At 37.7% G+C, this 24,773-nt stretch overlaps 2 protein-coding genes across 8 annotated transcripts in view; both read left to right on the forward strand.

Annotated features, from left to right (window-relative positions):
- Positions 1-24,773, forward strand: part of LOC126894396 (uncharacterized) — a 350,657-nt gene that overhangs the window by 140,332 nt on the left and 185,552 nt on the right. The window lies entirely within an intron of this gene.
- Positions 1,606-23,857, forward strand: LOC126894405 (homeobox protein caupolican). Of its 3 annotated transcripts, none has more exons than XM_050665421.1 (5): positions 1,606-1,857; positions 10,931-11,359; positions 12,196-12,302; positions 20,635-20,927; positions 22,222-23,857. In XM_050665421.1, exons 1-5 carry the CDS (start codon positions 1,807-1,809, stop codon positions 22,878-22,880), a joined length of 1,539 nt encoding a protein of 512 aa, XP_050521378.1. In that variant the 5' UTR covers positions 1,606-1,806; the 3' UTR covers positions 22,881-23,857. The 3 variants fall into 3 exon arrangements, with proteins under 3 accessions (XP_050521378.1, XP_050521379.1, XP_050521380.1); XM_050665422.1 differs by lacking the exon at positions 1,606-1,857 and adding an exon at positions 6,112-6,592; XM_050665423.1 differs by lacking the exon at positions 1,606-1,857 and adding an exon at positions 8,383-8,571.

Raw genomic sequence — 24,773 nt, forward strand, 5'->3', positions numbered from 1 at the left:
TACCACGTCACCACTGTGCTGCGACTTTTTTTTAAATAAATTTATTTCAAACACAAATGAATTTTTAACATATTGCACAGATGTGTAAATATAAGTTCATAATTTAATTTATTTAAATTTTATAATTAGTTTATATAAAATATTGCTCTATTGTAAAGCGTCATTATATTTAAAATGTAGAAAATAGGTCCGGACGACCTACTTTTTTTGTGCAAATCGCTGCGCAGTTGAAAAATATACTATTTTTGTGTTCAATTTTTTTTTTAAATTTTATTCACTTAAATCATCAAAAAAGGTAATATTCTCCCCTCCAATAATATTCAATATGATATTGCCTTTGTGTAAATTTTTTCTTTCAATATATATTTTAAACAACCATTACTTTTTAAAAAATGTCCGAATAGGTGAATTTTTTATTTTAAAATACTTTATAATAGTTTGCCATTGGCCATCGGTTTTTATAAAAGTTACATGAATATATTATAAAAATGTAATATGTTATATTATACTTATAAATCATAAAACTTGTAATCAATAAATTAATAAGGAAATAAGATTTCTTTTGATTTTGAAATAATCCTCTAATTGTTTGAAATTAAACACTATCTACTGATTTGCATCGAAGCGTTTCTTATGATAGTGACTTTATGCACACCGTGGAGCGATCCCTTTGCGCTGTCAGTTTTTTATTACAATTCCATAATAATTAAATTTTCTAAATTATTATTTCTTTTATAACGTTACATAGAGTTTCAAGATAAACATTTCTTAATATTTATTGTTAAGTAAAGGTCACAGATAAAAATTGTTTAAATTTCACGTTATTTGGTATTATATGTTTTATTATGTTTAACAGTATTTTTCATTTCTAGGTATAAACTTTTTTAACGTTAAAATCATAACATTATTATTTTGTTTCTAAATCTTCTTTATGTACACGACTCTTAAGCATAGACACACTTCGGGATGACTTAAAAGAGCTTGGCCCCCTAAGAAGTGACAGTTAAATGTATAACATGGATTATTTTATATTCGATTTATCTATAAATTTGATTTTACTTGTCATTTATATAGAATTATTTATAGTTTTATTATTTTAATAATTGATCGAAATTAAATAAAAATGCAATCAAGTTTATTCGTTTTCTTGCCCCCAGCTTTTCAAATCTATAATTAATGTTCTAGTGAAAAAACCGTACTAGTTTTAATTTATATTTAATCGAATTTTGGCATTGGAAGCATCAGAGTGCTGCTCTCTATTCGTGAAAGGTTTCGGGACAGGAGAAGGTGTAAATATAAAAAGCGGACCGAGAGAAGGTGGTCTGAATGTGATCTCTTGACTCGAGGTCGCCTTGTTTAACACGGACCCCGTGCGACACTTCTTTATTGCACCGCTGTCCAGCCGCTTTTCCCCTTCGCCCTGGACGCTGTGCGGTGTGCCGCCGTTATGCGCAGTTACAAAGCGGAATCTGCAAAATAATGTACACGGATACGTAGAAAACAAAACATCATTAGACAGGCGCGGACAGCAGTTTTCCGACGGGGAAAAAAGGTAAAACGCCGCCGCGATCGCCACCGACGGAGAAACCGCGTTTGCCCGTCGAATGCAAACGCTGACCGGTCGACACACGGGCAACATGCCGAACCGCGTCCACACCGCCGTTCCCGTTAGGTTCACTGGCGCCGTTATACGCACAGTACCCAACTGTTTTTGATCCAAAACGAAAAATTATTCAACAATATTATCGTTGGAATCCAAAGGCATTTAATTGCTGTTACCGATATTAATTGGCGTTCTGATTCGAAATGCAAGTCCTTCGGATGAGAGCTTTTGCGGACGTGTCGCCAAACGAAAAGGTAGGTGATTTTATAGACATACTTTTTCGACTTTGAAATCGGAATAATTTAAGTTTATACTAACGTTTTAAGTAAAAAAAAAAAACAATTGAAACGTCGATATTGTAAATTTTGCTGCGACGTCCCTAAAAATATGAAACAGTCCTAATGATGTCATTGTAAAATTGTTTTAATTGCTTTTCAGGATAAATTGAGATATGCTTTCTTTGTGTCGGTTATGTCAAAACAAATTTAAGTATATTTCAATTTATTAGTGTATTATTTGCGATGACATGCGTCTAAAAACTATATCATTGTAGTAACTAAATCTAGAAAAATATCTTCACGTTACCAACATATGATTGACAAGTAGTACTTGAAATACGATATCCGATGTATTATTTATTTATGAACTACAGAGTTAACAAATAATTAATGTTTTCCGAGAAACCTATATGTCTCAAAGGTCAATTAACTTGTTGTGACTTGCTTGTGTTACATTATATGATAAATTATGTCGATATGGAATCGAGAATAATTTTAAGTTGACAAATATTTGCTTTTCAATTTTTTCGATAATGGAATATCGAGTTAATCCATCAACTATTTAATAAATTAGAGATTAAGAACAATAGTTTTTATGTATCTATACATCGTTTTCACACCGTAAGAATTTATCAAAAAATAATTCCTTCGCGTCAGTATGACATTTGAAACATGTTCTTTAATTTTACATACACATAGTGTAATTTCGACATAAAGTATACAAATAAAATATTTGTACAGTAAACGTAAATTAGATTTCATCACAAATTTAACTTCGTTTAAACACGAATGAAATAATTTGATTACTATAAATTTTATGAATTATAGTCAGCCCAAAGCTGCGAGTCTCAATAACTTTAACCGATTTTTTCTACTTGGTACTGATATCAATAATTGATCTCAGGTCAAATGCGCATTCAGGAAAATATGGAAAATTGATTTTCTAATATATCGGTAGTAGACTGAAAAGAGAAAAATATTCATTTTACGATTAATTTCATTCATTTAATTTAAAGGCCCATTAGTAATGCGCCTTAGCTATGGTATTACTATATCATATCATATGGTAATGTCATAACATTAATCATAGAAACATTATCTATAAAAACAAGAAAAATATCATTTTTTTTCTTCAAAATTTAAGGTCATAATTAAAAAAAATATATTTTAACCAATGACATAGAAAATAAACATACTATTTTTTTATTAATTAATTAAAAATTAGTATTTAATAGTATTAGAGATTATTTTTTTATTATTAGTAATTAAGAATATTTATGTAATTTATTGGAAGTAAAATTTATATACTCAATTTGACAACCCCCTACACTTCTTGTGGATTTACCTCTAGTTACATATTAACTGTTTTAGGAGTAATACATTCAGTATCTATAAATAGAATTTGAAAATTTATTATGAAACAATACACAATTTAATATTGATTTCTGAATTTATCATGTTTTAGGCATCTAAAACGGATATCAATTAATTTGATAAATGAATATTCAAATCATTCTGCTTACCCTATTCAGATCCGACTATTTGTTTTTAATTAAAATTGCTCAAAATAATTTTTTTATTCGTGAATAACCCTAAGATAGGCTAAAAAACGATATGTCGAGATATATTTTGTTCGACTGCACACTATGAACTTTTAAACTTTGAACATTTTACTTAAGTTTTGCTGATTAATTAGTTTAGCATCTCTTAGTTTCGGAGTCATTGTTATAATTTAAAAATTACATTTGTAAATTAAAGAAAAAATAATAAACGATACGTACACAATAGTGTACTTAGGGTCTAAAAGGGTTAATACATAAATTGTATGAAACAAAAAAATTATTTTAAATTATGTCGACATTTGGTTACGTTTCTAAGTAAAATTTATTAAAACCAATAGTTTGGTGTCAATAATTGAACAAGAAGTAGCAATTTAAGTTTTGTCCCTTGAAAATTTAACTGATCTAAAAGAACGTGTTATTTCTAAGATTCGTCAATTGCTCGTTCATTTTCAGTACTGTGTAATAGAACAATAATAGTGAGACGCAGAAAAGATTTGTGTATGAGAAAGCGTGTAGTGTTTAGAGCATTGCGATACATTACGCAGAGCAACGACGGGAGAGGTGCAAAAACGCTCCTCGTTGCCGCGACGGTCGCGTGTTCTTCCTTCGTCGTCCTCATCGCCAGTATTAATACAATATTGCTTGTATACAATATACATGTACTGCCTTACAGTAGGTATACAGCGACTTCGTGTACAGCAAATGTGTATAGTCCCTCTTTTGTTTACAATGTCGCTAATGGATTTTGTTGTCCCGGGAGCTCGGTTGTTCGCGACACTTGTTTTAAACACAGCTTCCCTTCCGCCCGTCGCCACGCCAACGACGCCGATTCCCAATCCTTTCACGTCAGCCGCCGTCTCCTCGTCCCCGCATCCCTTTTCGAGTACGTTCGTCTTGCATACAATACTTTGTAAGTGCTCGAGTGAGTAGTAAGTCGCCCGTTTGCTGGCGGTCAATACTGTTTCAATGTAGTGGCCTCTGCGTAAGCTGTTGCCAGTGCAGTGTTGTTAAAATAGAAAAAAGAACCTTAACGCTGTTGGACGCCGCAGGATCCAGGAGAGAAAGACGAGACAGCAAAGAAGACAATAATGTCTGCGGTATGCGTGTTTGCGAGGCAAGTGGGGAAGCGGATAGGCGGGAAAACGATATACTGTGGGCGCGGCTTCCGTGCAAAGGGGAAGGGGATGGCTGTGTAAGTACGCGCGCGTGTGTGTGTGTGTGTGTGTACGATAAGCATCGTCGCACACGACCGCGGTACACGGTTAGCGAAACGCTTAAAAAAATACTGTAAGTTATTACTGTTTGGAAACGAGAAGACTTTTTGTCCGACGCGTGACACGTGCATTCAGAATATTTTTAAGTAATCTTTTTGACAATTATTCCAATGGGCTCTCTTTATATTGTCAACGCAATTATTATTGTTATTATAATCACAAACTGCGGGGATGAGCATTTTGTTACTATTGTCACCCGCTGAGTTTCGTTAGATAACGCATTAATATTGTATTGTACTTGGTGCTACCGTTTTCGCGCCAATATCAAAACTGATATTATTATTGTTACTACTACAACTATTACTGTGGCGTTGATAACGACCGCAATGGCCGATAAACGTGACAAAATCGACAAATTGCCACCGGGATGGCCCAATTGATTTCCGCCCGCATTTTATCATATTGTGTCATTATTTGATGGTAATAATAAAAATCAACCGGCCGGCATTGAGTCGTCAGACCCGATTAACAACACACGATATATTATACCAACAGACCGCGCAGCCCTTCATTATTGTAATAATGGTAATATATTATGTCGAACAACGCGGCTATTATAATGAGCAGGGATTAAATGCGGTAGGTAGACGATACTTTATGGAAAGAGAACGCTTTCGATTCAAACGTTTACAATACACAAGTACGGCAATGTAGGAACCCTGTATTCGGTCGAAATAAAAAACAAAACTGCCATTATCGTTTGTAAATGGACTGGAATGGATTTGATCAATAGGTACTAGTGGTGCTGAATTACGAATTCCACTGAAAAGGTACATCGTTAATAATGTCAACTGCAGTGAACTAAAGTTTCGTTACGGACACGGAAAAACATTTTGTCAACATTTAGTATTATAAAACCGTGCACACCAGTGCTAGTTTTTCATGTTCTATAACGTTCCCAAAATACAGGTTTATTTTTTTCATGAAAAAGTTTTTTTTAAAACTCGCATTCGATAATAAAAAATTCTATTCGGTTATCATATCGCGTCATTCGTAAAATTAAATAAATTTTACTTTGGACAATTAAATTCATTAATCATTCGATAAATTGCATAGGTGACTTGGAGGTATTGTTAAGAGCAACAACGGTTAGCTTATCGGCAATTGCGTAGAATAGAATTGAAAGTAAAAAGTGATAAAATGTTAAGCTGAAAATTATTTGACGGTGGCAAGACGGGAGGACAAAACGGCCCTTGTTCGCGGCGGCTGTGTTGGTAATTGTGTGTCAGAAAATATCGTCTCTCCTCGGCACCGTGACGGCGTCAGGGGTGGCATCGCGGGGTAATCATGGTGTCGGAGCGGGGCAACGGAGCGTAGGGCGGACGTAGGAGGCGCTAGTGGCCGTCAGAGGCGGTGCCCCGAGCCGGCTGTGTGATCGCGGCCACCGGCACCGCGTTTACGGTGTCTCTGTATGTGACTGTCAGCGTGTGCGTTCGTTCGTCCGTCCGATCGTTCGCCACTACCCGTTGTCGCCGCCGCCGCCGCCGTCACCGTCGGTGGGTTGTATACGTCGCGTCGCCTACAAGTTGCTACCGAGTAATACACACCAGTCTGTCCCGAACTCGTGTCCAACAGCAATAACCGTCGCTACCTCGTACGACAAAATGATGTTATGTTTTTTTAACGCATTATATTAGATAGAACTATTTTTTATTTTGATTTGTTTGAACGCGTTGTGAAATAAATTTTTTTTTTTTTTGTACTCGAAAACAATTCTGCGTGAAAGTTGCCCGATGACACGGACTTATAGCAGTCGGGTAACGTTAACAACGGCAGTGGTCTCTTAGAGGCCCCGCAAAGTTTTCCAAAACGGGTTTTCCCCGTACCATGACTTCACAGTTTTCGCAGCAACTCGTCAAAAATATTGGACACCAGGTAAGCCTAACTCTCATTAAATATCGGCGAATTATTATATAAAGTAGAAACGGTAATCTTCATCACATTAAAAATCGTTTTTTTTTTATCACATGCATTAAACTGAAGTCGGACATAAAAATTAATTTGAGTTAAATAATTACATTTTATCATGGCAAATTTCTGCAATGGTTTTTTTTTTCTTAGTACATTGATGTATTAAAAATATGCACTACCGTAAGTTTTTTTATATTCATCCGATTTTTCTCACGTTCTTTAAAAATGTTCCTGAGTAATCATTATCATATTTACTCACTGTAGTAATTACGTGAATAATTATTATTCTTAATAAAGTTATTATTTAAAATCATAGGAATTATCTTTTATTTGCTGCTCACTTATGGAAATGCAGTAAATTAAATGTGTGACACCCAATATACATCAATATAACTCAATTTATTATTATATAGTAAAAAAATATATTCAATCACGCTAAAATATAAAAATCAGTAAAATGACGAATTTCATTATTTAAACGGAAATTTTTTTAAAAAATAATTTAATAAATAAAAAAATTGTCTTGCTAGACATTATTTTGTTAACTAATAAATAAATGTCTGTTATGAAAAACCGTTTTATTAGATGAATAATGACAAATGTTTTTTTTAATCAATATCGTATTAAATGAGTTTTATTCTAACTTTTAGATTCTATAAATTGAGATCAAATAATTATCTAATATTTATAACATTTTTGGAATATTTCATTTAACCATAAAAATACAAACATTATAATTCTTATCTTTTAAAGAATAATTTGTTGATTTTTACGTTAAACATTAATATAATTAAGTATAAAATCTAACCTAACCGATATTTTAATAATAAAAGTTAAAAAATAAAAAAAATGCATAATCAAATCTTAAACTGTATAAACGTAAATGTTATTCGGTTAACACAAAAAAGAAATGTATTTTCTAACGTAATAAAAAGTTGATTTCAGCGGATAATAATTAAGTTATCATTTAGAGAATCCAAATCGTTGTGGTGATATCTTAATGCAAATTTTGAACGATTTTAATTTTTCATTGCAAACTAATCGTTATGACGAGTTGATAAATTAACTACATTTTTTTATGGATGTCGTTTAGATGCATTTAGAAAATAAGTTGTTTGCATATTCCACCTGAGTTCCGATCGACATAATTATTGTGGTTTAATAATGATGTGTGATTTTTAATTGATGCATTAATGTTTTGTGATAAAATACTGTATTTATAACCGCATTGAAAAACTATCGTATTTGTTTAAATTCAAATAAATTTTTGTAACTAATTTTCGTTGTTGTTTTCAACACATTAGTTTATCTGGAAAAAAATCGGCGTTACTCGGAATACGTTTATCTTCGATTTGATTAGTGTGTCTCCAATTAATTGATACAATGTGTTTTTCTCTTATCGCGCTGCGGAATTTCTCACAGAAAATAATTAGAGTGTAGTATTTCTTTTTACTTGATTTGTTCAAATTTAAAAGCTAATACATATATAAATATATAAAAATGATTTTTAACAATCGTATCGCTGTTTGATATCTCGTGTGTATTCATTATATTACTACATAGTAATTGCCTGTCGGTAAAGGTGTGTACGCTTGTAACTGACGGCTGTCGAACTTAAATTCTCTATAATTACTATTATTGTTAACGATCGACTTAATCAGCGTTATCTCGGGAAAGGCCTGCCGCGACAACAACATTGCCGCAGCCGGTAAAAATACTTAAGGTACATGTGTTACAAAGGCACTCGTTATTGGTATTACACGAGTACGTATCAATGTAGCCACAACAGTCGTCCGAAGACGCCATTTCCTCTGTAATTTCCTCGGCCGTTGCGTGCGACGAACGAAACAACACTGTACCGATTAACTGGCGGTATTGCGTCGATTGTACCGGTTTTCGCCATGGACACTTGCGGCTGGACATACCACGGCCTTTGCAGTTGCGTAAGTACTCCGCACAATAAAATAGCCGACCGAGCCGTAGAATTAATGCCAATTTTATTGTTGTGCCGTATCGGTTCGCTTACACGGTATTGTCGTCTTCGGTGCCTCCGGTTACGGGCCTGTGTCATGACCGTTTCGCGTACACGCCCGTCTGGTTCAGACAATGGGCTCGAGCCTGAGGTATTACAATAAGTAAATGCGTACACGCTCGTTTAGTAATAATTATTGCTGTTGTTGTGTCGTCGGGTCAAAAGAAACAAATTACACGTTGAATACTAATGCGGTTACGGTGACCTATCGGCTTTACATGACTCAGACCCACCGAATCGGTAGCCGAAAACAATACAAAAACCATTATCCGTTCGATAGTTCATAATAATTTCGTCTCGGTTTTCTTGTTGACTTGTTGTAGTTTTGACTGTGCCGCATTAACTTCTCGCGAGACAACGATCAGACGACCCCCCTCGGACAGGCCATTACAAAGACAGTGTTTCAAAAAATAACCACTCGGCATGCGGCGGAACACGGTAATATATTTGTACGTCCGTGTCGTCCCGAAAGAATTTTTCCGGACAACGGGGACGTTTGCCAACGCGCCGGTCGGTCGAATGCAAATTTCTACGGCGGACACTTCATTAATTCGATCGCGGTTTGCTAATCAGGACTACAACGCGGGTCATGACAGTTTGGTGCTATATGATTATACAGTTGTGAGCTCAGAACAGGAAACCCGTTAGAGGCGTTATGATTTATAATTCGTTCGTTGTATAATCAGTTTTCGCGTTTTTCTTAGCTGTTCTTTTTGTAATGTTATTGGGGTCAAGCGGATAAATGAAAAATGTAAGAAAGCTCTGCAAACGGTCGTTATTTATGTGCTGTGCTTTTTTCGAGTACAGGTGATGGCCGGATCGCGTGTTCGTTTATAAAGTTGACACTCGTGTCCCCCCGTTGCCGGTCGGGAGGTTATTGTTGGTTAGAATAACATAACCGTGTTTATGATAATAGTACCGTAGAGATTGTCGGTGTGCGATAACCGACCGGGGTGTCGTGTAGGTAAGCTACAATGTCATAGTGTTATAACTATTTTATTAGTAAACGACGTGTATGGTCGACGGACCAAAATGTATTTTTATAATATAAAAAAAAAAAAGAGGTTTTTTTTAAGACCAATTGATTTGTGTTGGCCCGTATTATGAGCTCGACGGCTTTGTGTAAATTATCGTTTCGAGTTGCCTGCCTTTTGCACGCTCCGTATTTAAGGTTCTTACAATAATGCGTTTGTGTGGAAAATAAAATTATGTTTATTAGTCGGTAACACGCGACACGAATTATTGGATGGACGTAGATAACTAATTGATGAAAATTTTGTGAATATTTTACACCTTGTCATATTGCATTGTCTAACATTATACATCGTCAAAATACTACTTTCGAGAAACAAAACGTGCACTAATTAGTTAATCGATTGTTTTATTGTATAATATATTATTAAGTTTGTGTCCGACCTGCACTTGTTTTCTTGTATCGTTGTTAGAAACTATAGACAAATTATATAATTATTAAAAAAAACATTTTTAATCAAATAATTTGCGAATTCTAATTAATTGAAATTATTTTTCTAATTCGTTTTCGCGCTGTAATTACTATGCGAATTTATGTTAACCGACTCGAGTATTCGGCCTGCTATACAATTAAAACCAATTTCACATTATAAATGTACGCTATTCAGTTTAAAATTATTCCACTAAATTAGACATGTTTCAGCTTTATCAAGGTTTCTATCAACATTTTGCAAACACCGACAGTTTCATACGAATTCTAGTGCATAATATATATCCTAGGAAAAACATTTTTTTTTTTTTTGAAGTTATTTTTATACGAGTTATTGTATTAACACGTAAAATCTGACATCAAGTCAGATGGTATCGCCGAATTATTTAGTGTTAAAGGCAGTTAGTAGAATTGATTTTTAAGGTAATCTGAGTACGAAACATTATCTCGGTTTGTTTACTACTTCTGAGTTTGTGACTTGTAAGTACACAATTGTCGTTCTCGTGTACAACATAATATCAGTGTGTTCGTCTGGGGCATTCGCATTTTTTTCACGTCATGCGCACGACTGTTTATTCTTTTTTCGTCAAAAATTCACCTTGTGCATGTCAAAATTCGATCATCCGTGTAACCGGCGAACAATGGGAAGGGGAGTTGAAAAAAACATCACATTTATAACGGCAAATCATACGGATCGTTGACGTCTGTCACACATATTGTACGAATTGCTGCAACATAATTGTGTGCCGATTATGTTATTTTTTGACTTTTTCCGAGCATGCACTTATAATGTTGTTTTTGTTCGCAGACCGCATCGTTAGCGTCGCAGCCAACATCTTTACTCCAACAACCGCCTCCTGCACCACCGTCCTCGACGTCGTCCAGCAGTCCGCCACCGACGAGACACTCTTCCGCTTCGCCGACCCGGCCGTCAACGGCCGTGCTCACGACTTCAGCCACTCCGGTAACGTCGACCGCCGCCGGCGGTAGTCCTACAACGGTCTCGACCGCTGTCAGCACGTCTACGGCTCCTCGGTGCTGTGACACCGGCCGACCAATCTTCACCGACCCAATTACAGGCCAAACGGTCTGTTCGTGTCAGTACGACTTGCTCAGCTATCAGAGGTTGGCCGCGTCAGGCGTTCCGGCCTTATCCATGTACACCGCGCCTTATCCTGACGGTATGGCTGCTTACTTTCCGGCCTTAGGGTCAGACCAGCCACCGTTTTACTCCGCCGTAAGTAAATCAATATAGTTGTTTAGCAAGTTAAGGGAAACCGAATAAGTAGTCATCGGTTATTTTTGAGCACACAATCGATAAAATAAAAACAGTTTTAATAGCATACACAATAGTGTAAAAAATATCTGGTCGAATGCGAACATATTTCCATAAAAACTTTATCACCTACCAACATTCATTTGTTTTGAATTGCCTCGGTAGGACACTTAGATGACAGATTAATGTTCAAAAACATTTCATTAGACGGTCTTGTAAAATTTCAAAAATACATTATTGTACACTGGAAAACATCATAAGTAAACTAAATTCAAAATATGAATTTAATGAATTCCAATTGAACCTCAACCATTTTTATAATTTTACACGTTAATTAGTATATATAAATTAATGTCCACTCGGGCAATTTGTTTTTACCTGGCTCGTAAAGGGTAAAATAAAAGTCACCGTTACATTTATTTAGGTTTTTTATTTTGCATTTTATCAGCCGATTTTAACCGTGTCAAATGACATTTTAGTAACCGTTAGAGGCATGAGCAAGACATTTTCGACCGTGTAACCCCATACAAATTAGCATACATAGACCGATTAATAACAATAAAAGTATTACTACTTAAAATACATAATAATGTACGAAATAATAAAAAGCAACTGTTCGTGTCGTTTCTATTGTCGACCGCGGCACCAAACTTCGTGTTATTGCATTTGTGTTCTAACATTACCGAAAACGAGTTCGCCCCTCGTGTGCTGCAGCTCTCGTACAGTAATAACGTGTCATTTTTTTGTCATGTATTTTTTTTTTTTTTAATACTTATGTATTATTATTTTCGTTACAGGCCGCGGCGGGACTAGATCTCAAAGAGAACCTGGCAGCTGGAGCTACATGGCCGTACCACTCGGTCTATCACCCCTACGACGCAGCGTTCGGGTATCCTTTCAACGGGTGAGTACCCCCAAAAATATAATATACTAATAAAAAGGGACCTACACGCACCTAAAACAACAATGCGCTTACACGTCCATCTGTCCAATAAGAACGAGGCCACCGTGCAACCCGCGCGGGGCGGTAGGAATGACAGTTGCCCCTTCGCGTTCTAGTCACGACCAAACACAATAAAATGGACGCCATAGTCGTGTAGTACACAAGGGCAAAGTGTACGGCGGCGTTAAAGTAATCCTCCGCGATAATAGATGTACTCGAATCCGTATTGATATATGCGTTTAATTTATGTACTAAGACTGTACCGAGTTTCGGAAGGCGCTGAGAAAGCGCAACGCGGCAATTATCATCTGTTGTACATCAAAAGTTATTGTACAGGAGATTTCATTTCGGTCGGCTCATTGTTCTTTGCTCGTTTTACTTTATTAGGCTACGACCTACCGTTATTAATTAGCATCGGCACTATTCATACTGTACTTATATGCATATTATTGTATGCAAATACTGTTGTGTACACTGGCGAAACACGATTCTAACAGCGATTAGAAGCTTTACAAGTATACGCGCACACTGCGATAATGTTGTAGGCTGAGGTGCGGTGGAATACGCTTAGGTATAATTATTACAGGGCAAAAGTCGATTATTGCGTTAGTAATGTGTTGACCAGTGCATAATGGGCGGGTTGGGGTCGTTGTTGTATACTTTTTAACAAAATTAATATTTTGAAATAAATTCACTGGGTTTTTTCCCCACGACGGGAGAAATCGCGGTGCGCGTGCACTCGCATTAGTATGCGGAAAAAAATAATAATAATAAAATAAAGTTTATAATGGGCGATTCGTGTTGTATCGATGTCGATGATAATGATGAAAACTATCCCTTTTCAAAAGCCGAGTATACATTTTTTTGTCATGTGCTCGCCCCTACATAATATTGTTTCGCTTATACATTACCCCGGATCGGAAAAAACGTGTTACGTTAAAAGCTTTGTACACTTTTCGGTGCAGGTTAATTTTTTTTTTTACATGTATTCGCTCGTTGTGCACCGTTTGTGCGTATGTTTTTTACTACAGCGATTTCGATGTAGCAGCCATTTTCGAACCTTTTTTTTTTTACAATATGTTAATCCTCTGCGAATACAGTTCTCAGAGAGAAGTAAAAAATACCGAATCGGCAAACGTCGAGAGCATCCAAATTATAACCGCAAAACTAAATTGGTAACGACAATGTACANTACAATATGTTAATCCTCTGCGAATACAGTTCTCAGGGAGAAGTAAAAAATACCGAATCGGCAAACGTCGAGAGCATCCAAATTATAACCGCAAAACTAAATTGGTAACGACAATGTACACTTGTTAATTTTTTGACGCTGTTTAGTGACCAAAGTGCAAAAATATAGCGTGTTTTTTTTTGTTTCTACTGTAGAACTTATAACGCGATACCACAATACCATATTTTAGTTTTCCGTTTTAATAAATTATCAACGCAAAAAACAATTAACTGTTTATGCGACGAACATTGATTACACACACTTTGGACAGACACCGAAGCTTAAATTTATAAAAGTTTGGCGGGTTTGTTTTTTCACGTCGTTAAACGTTATGTGAGATTTTATGTATGAATTACTGTTTTCACTTTGCACATCAGACAATTCAAGTTATGCCTTGTTTTATAAACTATTTGGTATTCAAATAATTTGCGAGTCGTTTAAATGGACTCGAATTGACTTTGCTGCCTTGGTTAATCGCTTAAAAAAATATTTAGTACCTAACTCGATCGTTTTAAATTAATGTTGCCGCGTTTAGATTTGCATTAAATAGCATTTTCAATTAGGATTTTTATAGCCTCCTGTAGACTATTACTGTGCATTTTGTTTAAGCGTACATTTATACAAACAAACATACAAATATAAATTAAAATCCACCGGCTCGAATTTCATATTATCGCGTTTATAATCGTAAAAAGTTATACCGGTGTGTTTATTTGGTTATTTTCAAAAGTGTAATTTAATGGAATTCTACCAATTTTCAAGTCGTTATGGTAGACGATATAACGAAAAATAGGGCATATAGAAATGTAATAATTCAGCTGTAGATTTAATGTACTCGTTAATATATTAGGCAGATGGTAAGATGAATAGAATTATAGATGGGCTCTTCACACGAATGACAGAGGGGGAAATAAAAAATCACCTTATAGAGGTGCCACACACACAGACAGCAGACATTACTCAAAGAACGCATTTGGGTGTGGTTTGTTGGCACTACGGGTAAAAAGATAACAATTACCGCCGCCGCCGGTGCTTTTCGCCATTATAATACCTCCTATCGTCGTTTGATAGATAAGAATTATTTTTTTAACACGCTCGGTGTGTTTATCCGGACAGCGCTGTACACAATATAATCAGCGTACAATAGCCGCGCGCCTTTACTGCGACCGCTTCTGTTTTCCACGCACACATTCTCATAAACACATTTTGTTAATGGAATCACGTAGGAAGCCACCGCCGACGACGTGTACTGGTTAAGTGGCCGCCACCGCTGGTATAGGTATACACGCGTGCCACTGTAATAAATCATACACTGTATACCTGTACACTAGATTGTCGGGGCTGCAGATAAGCCGTGAGCGTATGAAGACCTCCCTCGGAGCAGGTGCGTATGCACTCGGAGAGATTTCAACGCAAATTACGTGAAAAGCTACCGGGTTCGCGCTCGTTCCTGTCCCCGGGCACCGTTAATGCACCGCCGCGTAATCTGCGTAGACGACACTGCCAGTTGTACGCAAATAATTTACTTACTTACCGTAATGACGGTAAATCATTATTCCAATAGAGCGTACCGTATTTTACGTGGTCACTGATAAGGAGTGTTTTGACATACAGAGGCCGTACAAAAAATATATATATTAAAAAAAAAAAAATGGCGGCAGTGAGTTTTTGTAGGGTTGCGCGACACGCAAAAACGCATGTCCAACCGCAGTTACACCGGCACCGCGCCTACCTCGCGACTTTCTCGTCCCCTCCGCCGGCAGATCCGTACTGAGCTTATCGTACCGTTCGGTCGTGGCAGCGGCTATTAATTAACCGGTGCGAAACGCCCGCAACCGCACGGCCGGGGTTGATTGTTGCACTGTAACACCGTCGTCCCTCCCCCGACAGTCCGGGTCGTCCTCGTTTTTTCGTTCTACCCCGCAACAAGCTCCGCGTCGATATTAATAATACATAATGTAAGCCACGCGTCCCACCGGCGGCCGTCCAATCCGGCCGACTGTTGTATGCATTGAATTTCACACTTGCAATCACGAGTTTTTCAGTCAACGGGTAAATTAGACGATTTAACGTGACGAATAACAAAGCGGTCCAGAATTCGTCGTTGTTAGAGCAGACTCGGCCAAGACACGGTTAACGAGCGGATGCGTTTTATTTATAAATAATCGGCCGTTGTCGACGGGTGTTGGAGATTTTTCCGGTTGGCTGTTGAAATAAATGACGAGCGGCTAAAAATTTACATTATAAACTCATTTGAGCGACACTAATCCGTTTTCGAGCACCACCGACACCAACCGATCTGTTTCAGCGTATTGCGACGCAGGAATCGACATGGTTGGGAATCACTGGAAAAAAAAAAACGAAATTAATGTCAAGCGAGTGGTGTTGGTTTTACATGCTTTTATTTTTTTTTTGGAAATAACCGGTTCCAGTTTTTTAGATTTTCATATTAGTTTATTGCCGCGTGTATCGGATACGACATTCATAATATTCTCGGACGTTACAGTCCAAACACCGCTGGTATCCAACGAAAGCGAACACGTCAAACGTGTCGCTGCGTGTGTATTAAAAAATTATAATCCCAATTCGTAATGAAAATAATAATTGTTGCTTTGCATAAACATAGCACTTTCAGACCTCTGTAACCTTTTTGGTCGTTTACACACAATTTGTGTATCAGGCCGTTTGAATATTCATGTCGTACCGCTTACTAATTAATCATCGCTTAATTATACTTTCATAACTACCGCGTATCGATCATGCGGTGCATTTGCGTGCCGATCGCGCACCGTCGACGGGGAGGGCAAGGGGAGGGCGAAAAACGATGTTCCAAATTGATACGCTTCGAAGACAAAACGCAACGATATTATTTCAGCTGGCAACGCGATGTCCGTGAAAAAAATCCTCCGCTTTTCAGTGTGTAACATTTTTTTAATTTGCCTTCCGGACAACCGTTTATTTTTTATGCGCCGCCGTAATAATAACATAACCGCGCGTCGAATACGAGAGATTATAAATGTTTTATCGGTCGAATATCTTCTGCCTCTTCTTTCTGACGTTGTCGCCACCGCCGGATGCCAGTAAAATTTTATTTATTTTTTTGTCCTGTTATGACAACACGCGTTTCATTGGACGATCGTCGTTTCCCATTGTTTCTGGAATTTCTTTTTTGTCGTTTTAGATGTTTCTCTCGGAGTCCTTCGTAGGTTGTGAACGGAATAAAAAAATTATTGGTGACGTATATTTGTATTTAAATTTTGCTTTTACATAGTGTACTAATTGATCAATACGAAAAAGCTCGGAGGCTAAAAAAAAACAATACCAAAGAACGACTTGTAACGATTTTTCGTTAATTGAAAAACATTTCGACACGAATTACTTGCCGCCGCGATCATTAAATGCATTCGTGTTGTGCAATTCATAAACATCGGAAATTAAGCAATAATTTTTTACGTTTCATCTACAGCCGACGTTATGCGACGCGAATGTGTTGTTATTAGAGTTTATGTACATCGCTATTTACATACTTCTTCCTTTTATTTTATTCTCGTTGTGTTTAATTAATATAATTATTTCGAAAACGCGTTACGTGGTTTTTGGTTGCAGTAAATTCTATTGTAGTTTATTTTAAATTAGACATTATTTGTAAAATATGATCTGTCAAACTAGTCACGGTTGGGGGCACCGACACGAAGCACACACGCAATTACTGTAATTTTTTAAATAATTTTCGCCCAACAAACTTAANGCTCTACGCAATTACTGTAATTTTTTAAATAATTTTCGCCCAACAAACTTAAAATTAATACGATTTTGATCGTGCAGTTTTTTTTTTTCGGTTACTTCGCACATCCTTGTAACGATGAGACTTTGATAGGAAACAGGAAGTCGACCACGTTCACNAATTACTGTAATTTTTTAAATAATTTTCGCCCAACAAACTTAAAATTAATACGATTTTGATTGTGCAGTTTTTTTTTTTCGGTTACTTCGCACATCCTTGTAACGATGAGACTTTGATAGGAAACAGGAAGTCGACCACGTTCACGTTGAACTGCTCGTACAATGCGCGCGTTTGTACTTCTAAAGTAACGTGCATCTTGAATTTTTAATGGCCAACGGTTCGTTTGATATTTTAAAATCCAATACCATTTAAGACTCGAACGATAATACAATATAAACACTATTAATGTGCTACCAGGTCAGTCACACCGGCGCGGGCACAATGTATTATTGTAATTATTTCGAAGCATCGTAATCGACTTCCTTCCGGCGCACAAAAGAAACCACTTCCGTTGACTGGCACCGTGTGCGACGGCAGTGGACATAAGCAGTCGGTAAATTCTGTTGCGACCGGACACAACAGGCCCAAAAGTACTACTAAAAAGACACGCGGTCGCGTTCTGGTCAAATTACGAGAACAAACCGATGCGTTTTGTCTTAAAGCGCGTTTTGAAGAGTGTAAAAAACACCGAATACGGACGCGACGCCCGGGAATTGATCATTTGTTTCTTAACTAGTGTTTCTAATAAGTTTTGTATGTGTTTATAACGTGCGGTGGAAATCTCACAGACACACAAAAGTAATACGTATTCGGTTACCCGCATTATGAACGATTACCGATCATCCGTAAAACAAAAAAGACAACCGTCCTACTCGACCGGTCTTCAAAGAAACAAACGCGTCAATAATATAATAACATATACATAATGTAATGCTCTCGAATTACCCCTTTACACACACACGCAGCTCCCCAAACAGCACACTCTTTGTGCCGAGCCCGAGCCGGCGTACCGTGTTACACTGAGTTTTACAAGTTTGTCATTTTTACACCTCTTGTCCGTCCGCGTTTTCCACCTCAGTCGTCTTCGGGTGACGTTTCTTCTATCTATTTTTTAGAAAAACTTAACACAATTTCTACGCGGTATCACATCAAAGCGAAACGTATATCAACCGGTCGTGAGAGTGTCGACCGAAGACTACTCGAGCGGTGTCGTGTAAACGAACATGCATAAAAAATAATCTCTGTGTATCCCTAAGCACAGCGTATGACGATATTAGAGAAACCAAGGGAACGGTATACAAAGAGGGTTCCTCTTAGAGATTTCTCCCTACACTTTTGTTGTTCCCCTCGTCTATAGGTGGTGCACTTGGTCCAGAACTGTTGTAATTGGTCCGAAAATGAGCAGACATGATCGGTATTTTTTTTTAGCGATTCCCCTATAGTTATTGTGTATAAAATAAATAAGCGCTGGTTTTAAATTTTTACCAAACCATAACGGGAGTACAAGGGCATATCCGAAAAGTATATTTTTACATATTGTTAAACATTATGCCTATTTTATGACCGTGGTCAGATTTAAACGCATTCAGTTTCGTTTATCATTGATTATTTATAGGCTTAATTAATGGTGCGACCCAGTGGAAGTTCAATGGCCTAAGCGAATTTAGTGTCTAGGTGTAGCTAATAAAAGTTTTAATCTATTTTGAATTTCTGTTTGTCTAGCCAACGTTTATAAATGACTAACACAATCGCATTTATTATTACAGCGATAGCTTTGCGTTAAACTAGTTGTCACTTTAAGTATTTAATCATTGACATTGTGTTTAACACGTATCAACGGCATCAAACCTGAACTCTTTATCGTCACATATTATTTGTTTCAAATAAACATTGAGCGGTCAGTGAACTTATTTAGTGTGTTTCCGCTAAAAATACACCAAAACCATTGGGGTCCGCCGACACAATTCATTTAAGATTGTTAAATTCAACACTTTGAATAAAAAAAAAACTAATTGCACAACGACTATTTTTATGTACTCGTTTCATCGGGTCCTATTAATGATTCGCGTCGGGTGTTGGCAATTGTCTGATACGTGATTGGTCTTAAAAAATCGTTATTTATCGTCAACGGCGCTGTAGTTAAATCACCAAATATTTCCAATCAAGTTTGGCTTGTCGTCTGCATATTGATTGCGAAGCCTATAAAACCGCAGCGTTAATTAGGCGTTCGACGAGAGTTCACCGAGAGAATGTGTGTACCAGTGAGCATCGTGGTCGTTTATTAGGTCACAATTCTTTTAACTAGGAGACAACATTTACACGAATACATTATGATGCGAGGTAATTAATTAATTTACACAAAACATTATCGATCGCTCGGAACACCATAACCTATTTGTGATTTATATTATTGAGATCTAATTAGCAACCGAAATGCGCCGGTCGAGGTTATAACAACAAGCGTTGTTACAGTCACACATTATAATAATTACAGTGTAAAACTATTGTAACCGACACAATTATCGTGAGCCCACTCGCACAGAATATTGGCAACCGGGAGGGATTTTCGCGTCTCAAACTACCGGGGGAAATCAGAAAAAAACTCTATATACACTTGAAATTTATTCTGAACCCTATAACCCGGCGCGTCCGAAGGTTGACAATAATAAAAACCGAGTGGATTTAAAAAGAGAGAATGAAAAAAGGGAAAATGTAAATCGGGTTTTAACGGCGTGACAAGCAAAGAGATGCACCGGGTCTAAATAAAAATCCATTAGTCGGCCGAGACGTTAATTGGATATTTCGCCTGAAGAATCGGAATCGTGATTAACGGAGACGTTATAATACACAATATACCAAGTGGCGGTGAGCAAGAGGAAAAGTCGACGGGATAGTTTAAGGGGGAAACGACGAGAGTTATTCAAATTCCATTAAACCCGGCTCGGTGGCGATCCTTTTTATTAATTCCAATTAAACACCGTCGACGGATAAAAAACTAAATCTGCATAAGTTAAAAAACATTTATACCGCCGCGCGCGCGGGGGTTATCCCTGATTTTTATTTTCCCACTCAAAAGTTGAAACTGCGTGAAATCGTTTCCCTTTTCAACCGCCCCATCGCTTATTAACAGTATTCTCACTCTTTTTTTTTTTTTTATTAATCGCGCAAAAAATAATAAATACCCGTTGCTCTCGCCACATCTTCTGCCCACAACTGCGGTATTAAATAATTTTGTGTTGCACCAATGAAAAATTATAAACGCATTGCTCTGTGTTTAGGTACGGCATGGACCTGAACGGGGCCCGGAGGAAAAACGCCACGCGGGAGACGACCAGCACATTAAAGGCGTGGCTGAACGAGCACAAGAAGAACCCGTACCCAACAAAGGGCGAGAAGATCATGTTGGCCATCATAACCAAAATGACTTTGACCCAAGTTAGCACGTGGTTCGCAAACGCCCGGAGGCGTTTGAAAAAAGAGAATAAAATGACCTGGGAGCCCAGAAACAGGGTTGAAGACGAAGACAACAATAACGAGGACGATCGCAAGACTCCTGACACTAAAGATATGGGTGAGTTAAAACAAGGCCGTTTTTTTATTCCGGATCACAAAAAAAAAAAAAGCGAACACGTTCCTCGGGTACTTTTGCGATTGCACGTGTTCCGGGTGGGCATTGACACGGTTATACTTTTTTACTGACTGAACCTTTAATGTTGGCCCCTCTGTTGGCTCTCTTAATGTGCAATAAGTGTGGAAGGACAATCAAGTGGTGCGACGAAGCGTTTTCCGTAATAGCCTAAATCACGCGCCCTGTCGGTTTCAATGACCGTTTTAGCGTCGTCTTGGCCAAAAACCGCACCTCTCCCTACGGAGATTTTGGGACTATTGCAAAGACCATAAATTTCACAAAGCCGGTCGCTCTTATTTATAATACACATCAATGACACGGTCTGTAACGTTGGTCCATAAATCCTCGAGTCTTTCTGGTTCGCTTATGACAGTACCCCGTTGGTTTTCGACAGAGCCACGTGTGCCTCGGCAGTTACAAGATGCGTGTAATAATAATATGATTATGACCGTTTCTACACAGTAGTGTTGACCTCGTGAAACCGGAAACCGTGTGTTTGGAGTCGATGAAAACATAAAATTACATATTTTTTATTTGTGTTGACAGCCATTTAATAGCATTGCATTATTGCTGCGTTATGGCGTTTGGTACCATGAAATTATAAATAATCACATCTTAAGTCGACTCCAGCATCGTTGTTCGAGACCGTTTTTCCAAAAAACATCTAATCAACTCGCGTCGTTGTAATTATACACACGTCCGGTGTACAATGTTCGTTTACTGTAACAATGTGCACAAGAAAACTATTTTGTCGTTGAATTCCGAAAAATGAATGAACCGATTCAGTAAAATAATTCCTACTGCGCACACGTGCCCTCGTCGATTTACACACACGCACATTTTTTGTATTTAAATTTCGATAATCTAGTTTTTTAATGTGCCGGGAAAAGTTTATAGCGGCCAGCAGTCACATTGTACGACCGACATTAAAAAATCATATACATACTTCTTTATATTTTTAGTGAGAGCTAATTAAATAAAACATGTTTTTTTTTTATATAACGTCTGAATAACGTTTGGTCCATTTTATAATCATCGCTCAAGTACCAATTATCAGTCGAGTAACCGCAGTGTAGTAGTCCATTCAGTTAGGTTTAAGGGCTATTAACGAAATCCGGAAAAAAAAGTTTTATTGCTATCAAACGAAATCTGCCAAAAACCTTTTGACCCGAGTTGACGCATAAACGCCTACAACAGTGATTTTGACCGAATTTTTTATTTGTATTTTTGTTTACAGATTGCAAAGATTCGGGAACAGGATCGAGTGAAGATGGTGACCGGCCCGGTGCCAACCATACCGGCAGCGAATGGAGTGAATCGCGAGCCGACAGCGGGCCGGACTCACCGGAACTTTTCGAGAGACCGCCGCCACCTCATTTCTTACACCATCCGTCCCCGTATCACCATTATCCGGCAGCAATGGCTGCGCACCACGCTCACCATCACCGCCGTTTCCCATCAGCATCACCGCCGGCACCACCATCGGGCCTGTCACAGAGTAGCGCGCCCAAACCGCGGATTTGGTCGTTGGCCGATATGGCCAGCAAAGACTCCTCCGCAATGAGCACGTCACCCAACTCACCGACACCGCCTTCACTGGCCATGGGTCCGTTCGGTAAACCTGGCAGCGAACACAGGCGGCCACCAGCGGCGCCCGTCCCATCTCTGCCACCCGGTTTTGCCCGACACGAGCTGTACCGGTCGTTCTACGAAGACCCCGCGTACAGGCCGTTCGGGGTAGGAACGTCGTCAGCGTCGGTGTTCCCTTCAGCCATAGCCGCGGCCGCCGCTGCCGCAGCGCACAACAACCATCACACGGTGAAAGCCGAACCTTCGCCGGCCTCGTCGTCGGACACCGAATCAATAGTTCAGGTACAGCAGGCCGAAAGAGCATGAGGCCCAACCGAATAAAAAGCCTGCGCTGAAGTCTCCAAATAACAAAAGCAAAAAAATCCAAAGATAATAATATATATATGAAAATGAATATTACTTGTAAATTCTTTTTAAAAATTAATTCGTGTACATAGAATACGTTTATAAATATATATATATATATATATATATATATGAGATATATACAAAAATAAAAAGGCATGTATAATTGTGCAGACAATAAGTTGAATAAAAATTTAAAAAATAAGTTAAATAAATAAATAAATATTTAATAATGATATGTAATCGGATACGTATAACAGTAAATTTAACGGAGAAAAAAAATGAAATCATATTTCATAAATGTATTGTGTACATTGTATACTTGTGTATTAGGTGTAATACTAAATCATAGAGAGGACGGCCGTTCATTCGAGTCTGTCCGGTTTAAGTCGACTGGACAATCTTTTACTGTTGCACGGGGAACGTTTACACGTAATGCATTGCAATTTTTTTTTTATTGGCATGTTAATTTGTTGGTTTTTTTTTTTTAAATTATTTTTCGCAGTCTTTTTGTGAAGAGACGCGGTATGAAAATTTACCTTTTCTCGTGTCTTTCTGTTGATAATAGCGAACAAACGATAGTTGTAGATTATACCGATAGTATCATTGACAATTATTACGAAATAAAAAATATGAAAAAAAATTTAATTGTACGGGATTACGGCGTTGAACTCCTCGTGCGCGTTGACACACTTATAAATTATTATTTTATTGTTTTACATAACTCTTAGTGTATATTATTTAGAGGTTTGTACATTGTACGATGTAACGATATATATATACATAATATATATAGAAATACGCGATATTATTATTTTATTTTGTAATTAATTGGAGTAAAAAAACCATTGTTATAGCTTTAAATTTAAATTATTCTATTATGTTTTTTTGTGATATTGTAGTCGGTACTTTTCCTAATACATTGTTTTTTTCTTAAACGATATTTCATTATTTAATTGAACTCCAACACCTATTCTCTCACTCTCCTCTGTTGGCACGGCGTCGTTCGGTAAGATCTTAAAACCGTGTGGTAGTAATAATTATAAGTTCACAATAGTAAAATAACACACACACACACACACGACCAAACGGAGGTGCGGCCGACGGTGTAAAAGCGCGTTGAGCTGAACAAACACCGGCCGAGTGTGAATTTATAGAATACACATAAAAAAAAGTGTACGCGCGACAAAAACAATCGCGGTGTGAATTATCTGTTAGGGATTTATAATGGCCAATTAAACTAGTGAAAAGAATGCAGTGTGCGATGCGTACGCGGACAGTCGAGTTTATGTTGCCGAGGTACGGGCATTGTTGCGGCATTCCGGGGCCCAAATTGTGTGACGCAAGTCGTAAATCACAGTGTGCACCGCCGCCGGGGAGGTGAGAACGAGTGAAAAAATTTTCCTTACACCTCTCCGAAGATGGTGGCGCGAAGATAAAGCGAGTCTTTAACAAATCGACACGGCCGAGACCACCAACACCGTCGAGTACACAAGTCCAGCGACTAATTTGTTTTTCGATTGTCTTTTGCTCGGCCGTTGTGCTCATCTGTTTGCAATTACAGTCGTGTGTGTGTGTGTGTGTGTGTAACTTAGGAATGTCGTGGTGCCGGTCGGCATACAATGGAACACTGTCAACTACATTGGAGTTTCGTGGCATTGTCTTAGCAACGTCATGCACAATGTGTTCGCGGACATGGTAAGCGCAAGACGCATGTGAAATCACAATAAAACGTTGAATACGTTTTTGGCAAATGAGTTTGAAAACAACGATTGGTTTTTTTGAAAAACGTCTACACGTCTTTTACATTTTAAAACGGCCGAGTTACTACATGCAAACAACATGTATCTAACT

Source organism: Daktulosphaira vitifoliae, unplaced genomic scaffold (assembly GCF_025091365.1).
Source record: "Daktulosphaira vitifoliae isolate Bord-2020 unplaced genomic scaffold, ASM2509136v1 Scaffold_1, whole genome shotgun sequence".
Lineage (NCBI taxonomy): Eukaryota > Metazoa > Arthropoda > Insecta > Hemiptera > Phylloxeridae > Daktulosphaira > Daktulosphaira vitifoliae.

What these genes read in the sequence shown, in the direction of transcription:
- LOC126894405 (XM_050665421.1), top strand. Translation starts at nt 1,807, where the DNA reads ATGCAAGTCCTTCGGATGAGAGCTTTTGCGGACGTGTCGCCAAACGAA. An exon ending in TTCGGGTATCCTTTCAACGG is followed by an intron (nt 12,303 to 20,634) that starts GTGAGTACCCCC and finishes CTCTGTGTTTAG; the next exon opens with GTACGGCATGGACCTGAACG. An exon ending in TCCTGACACTAAAGATATGG is followed by an intron (nt 20,928 to 22,221) that starts GTGAGTTAAAAC and finishes TTTTGTTTACAG; the next exon opens with ATTGCAAAGATTCGGGAACA.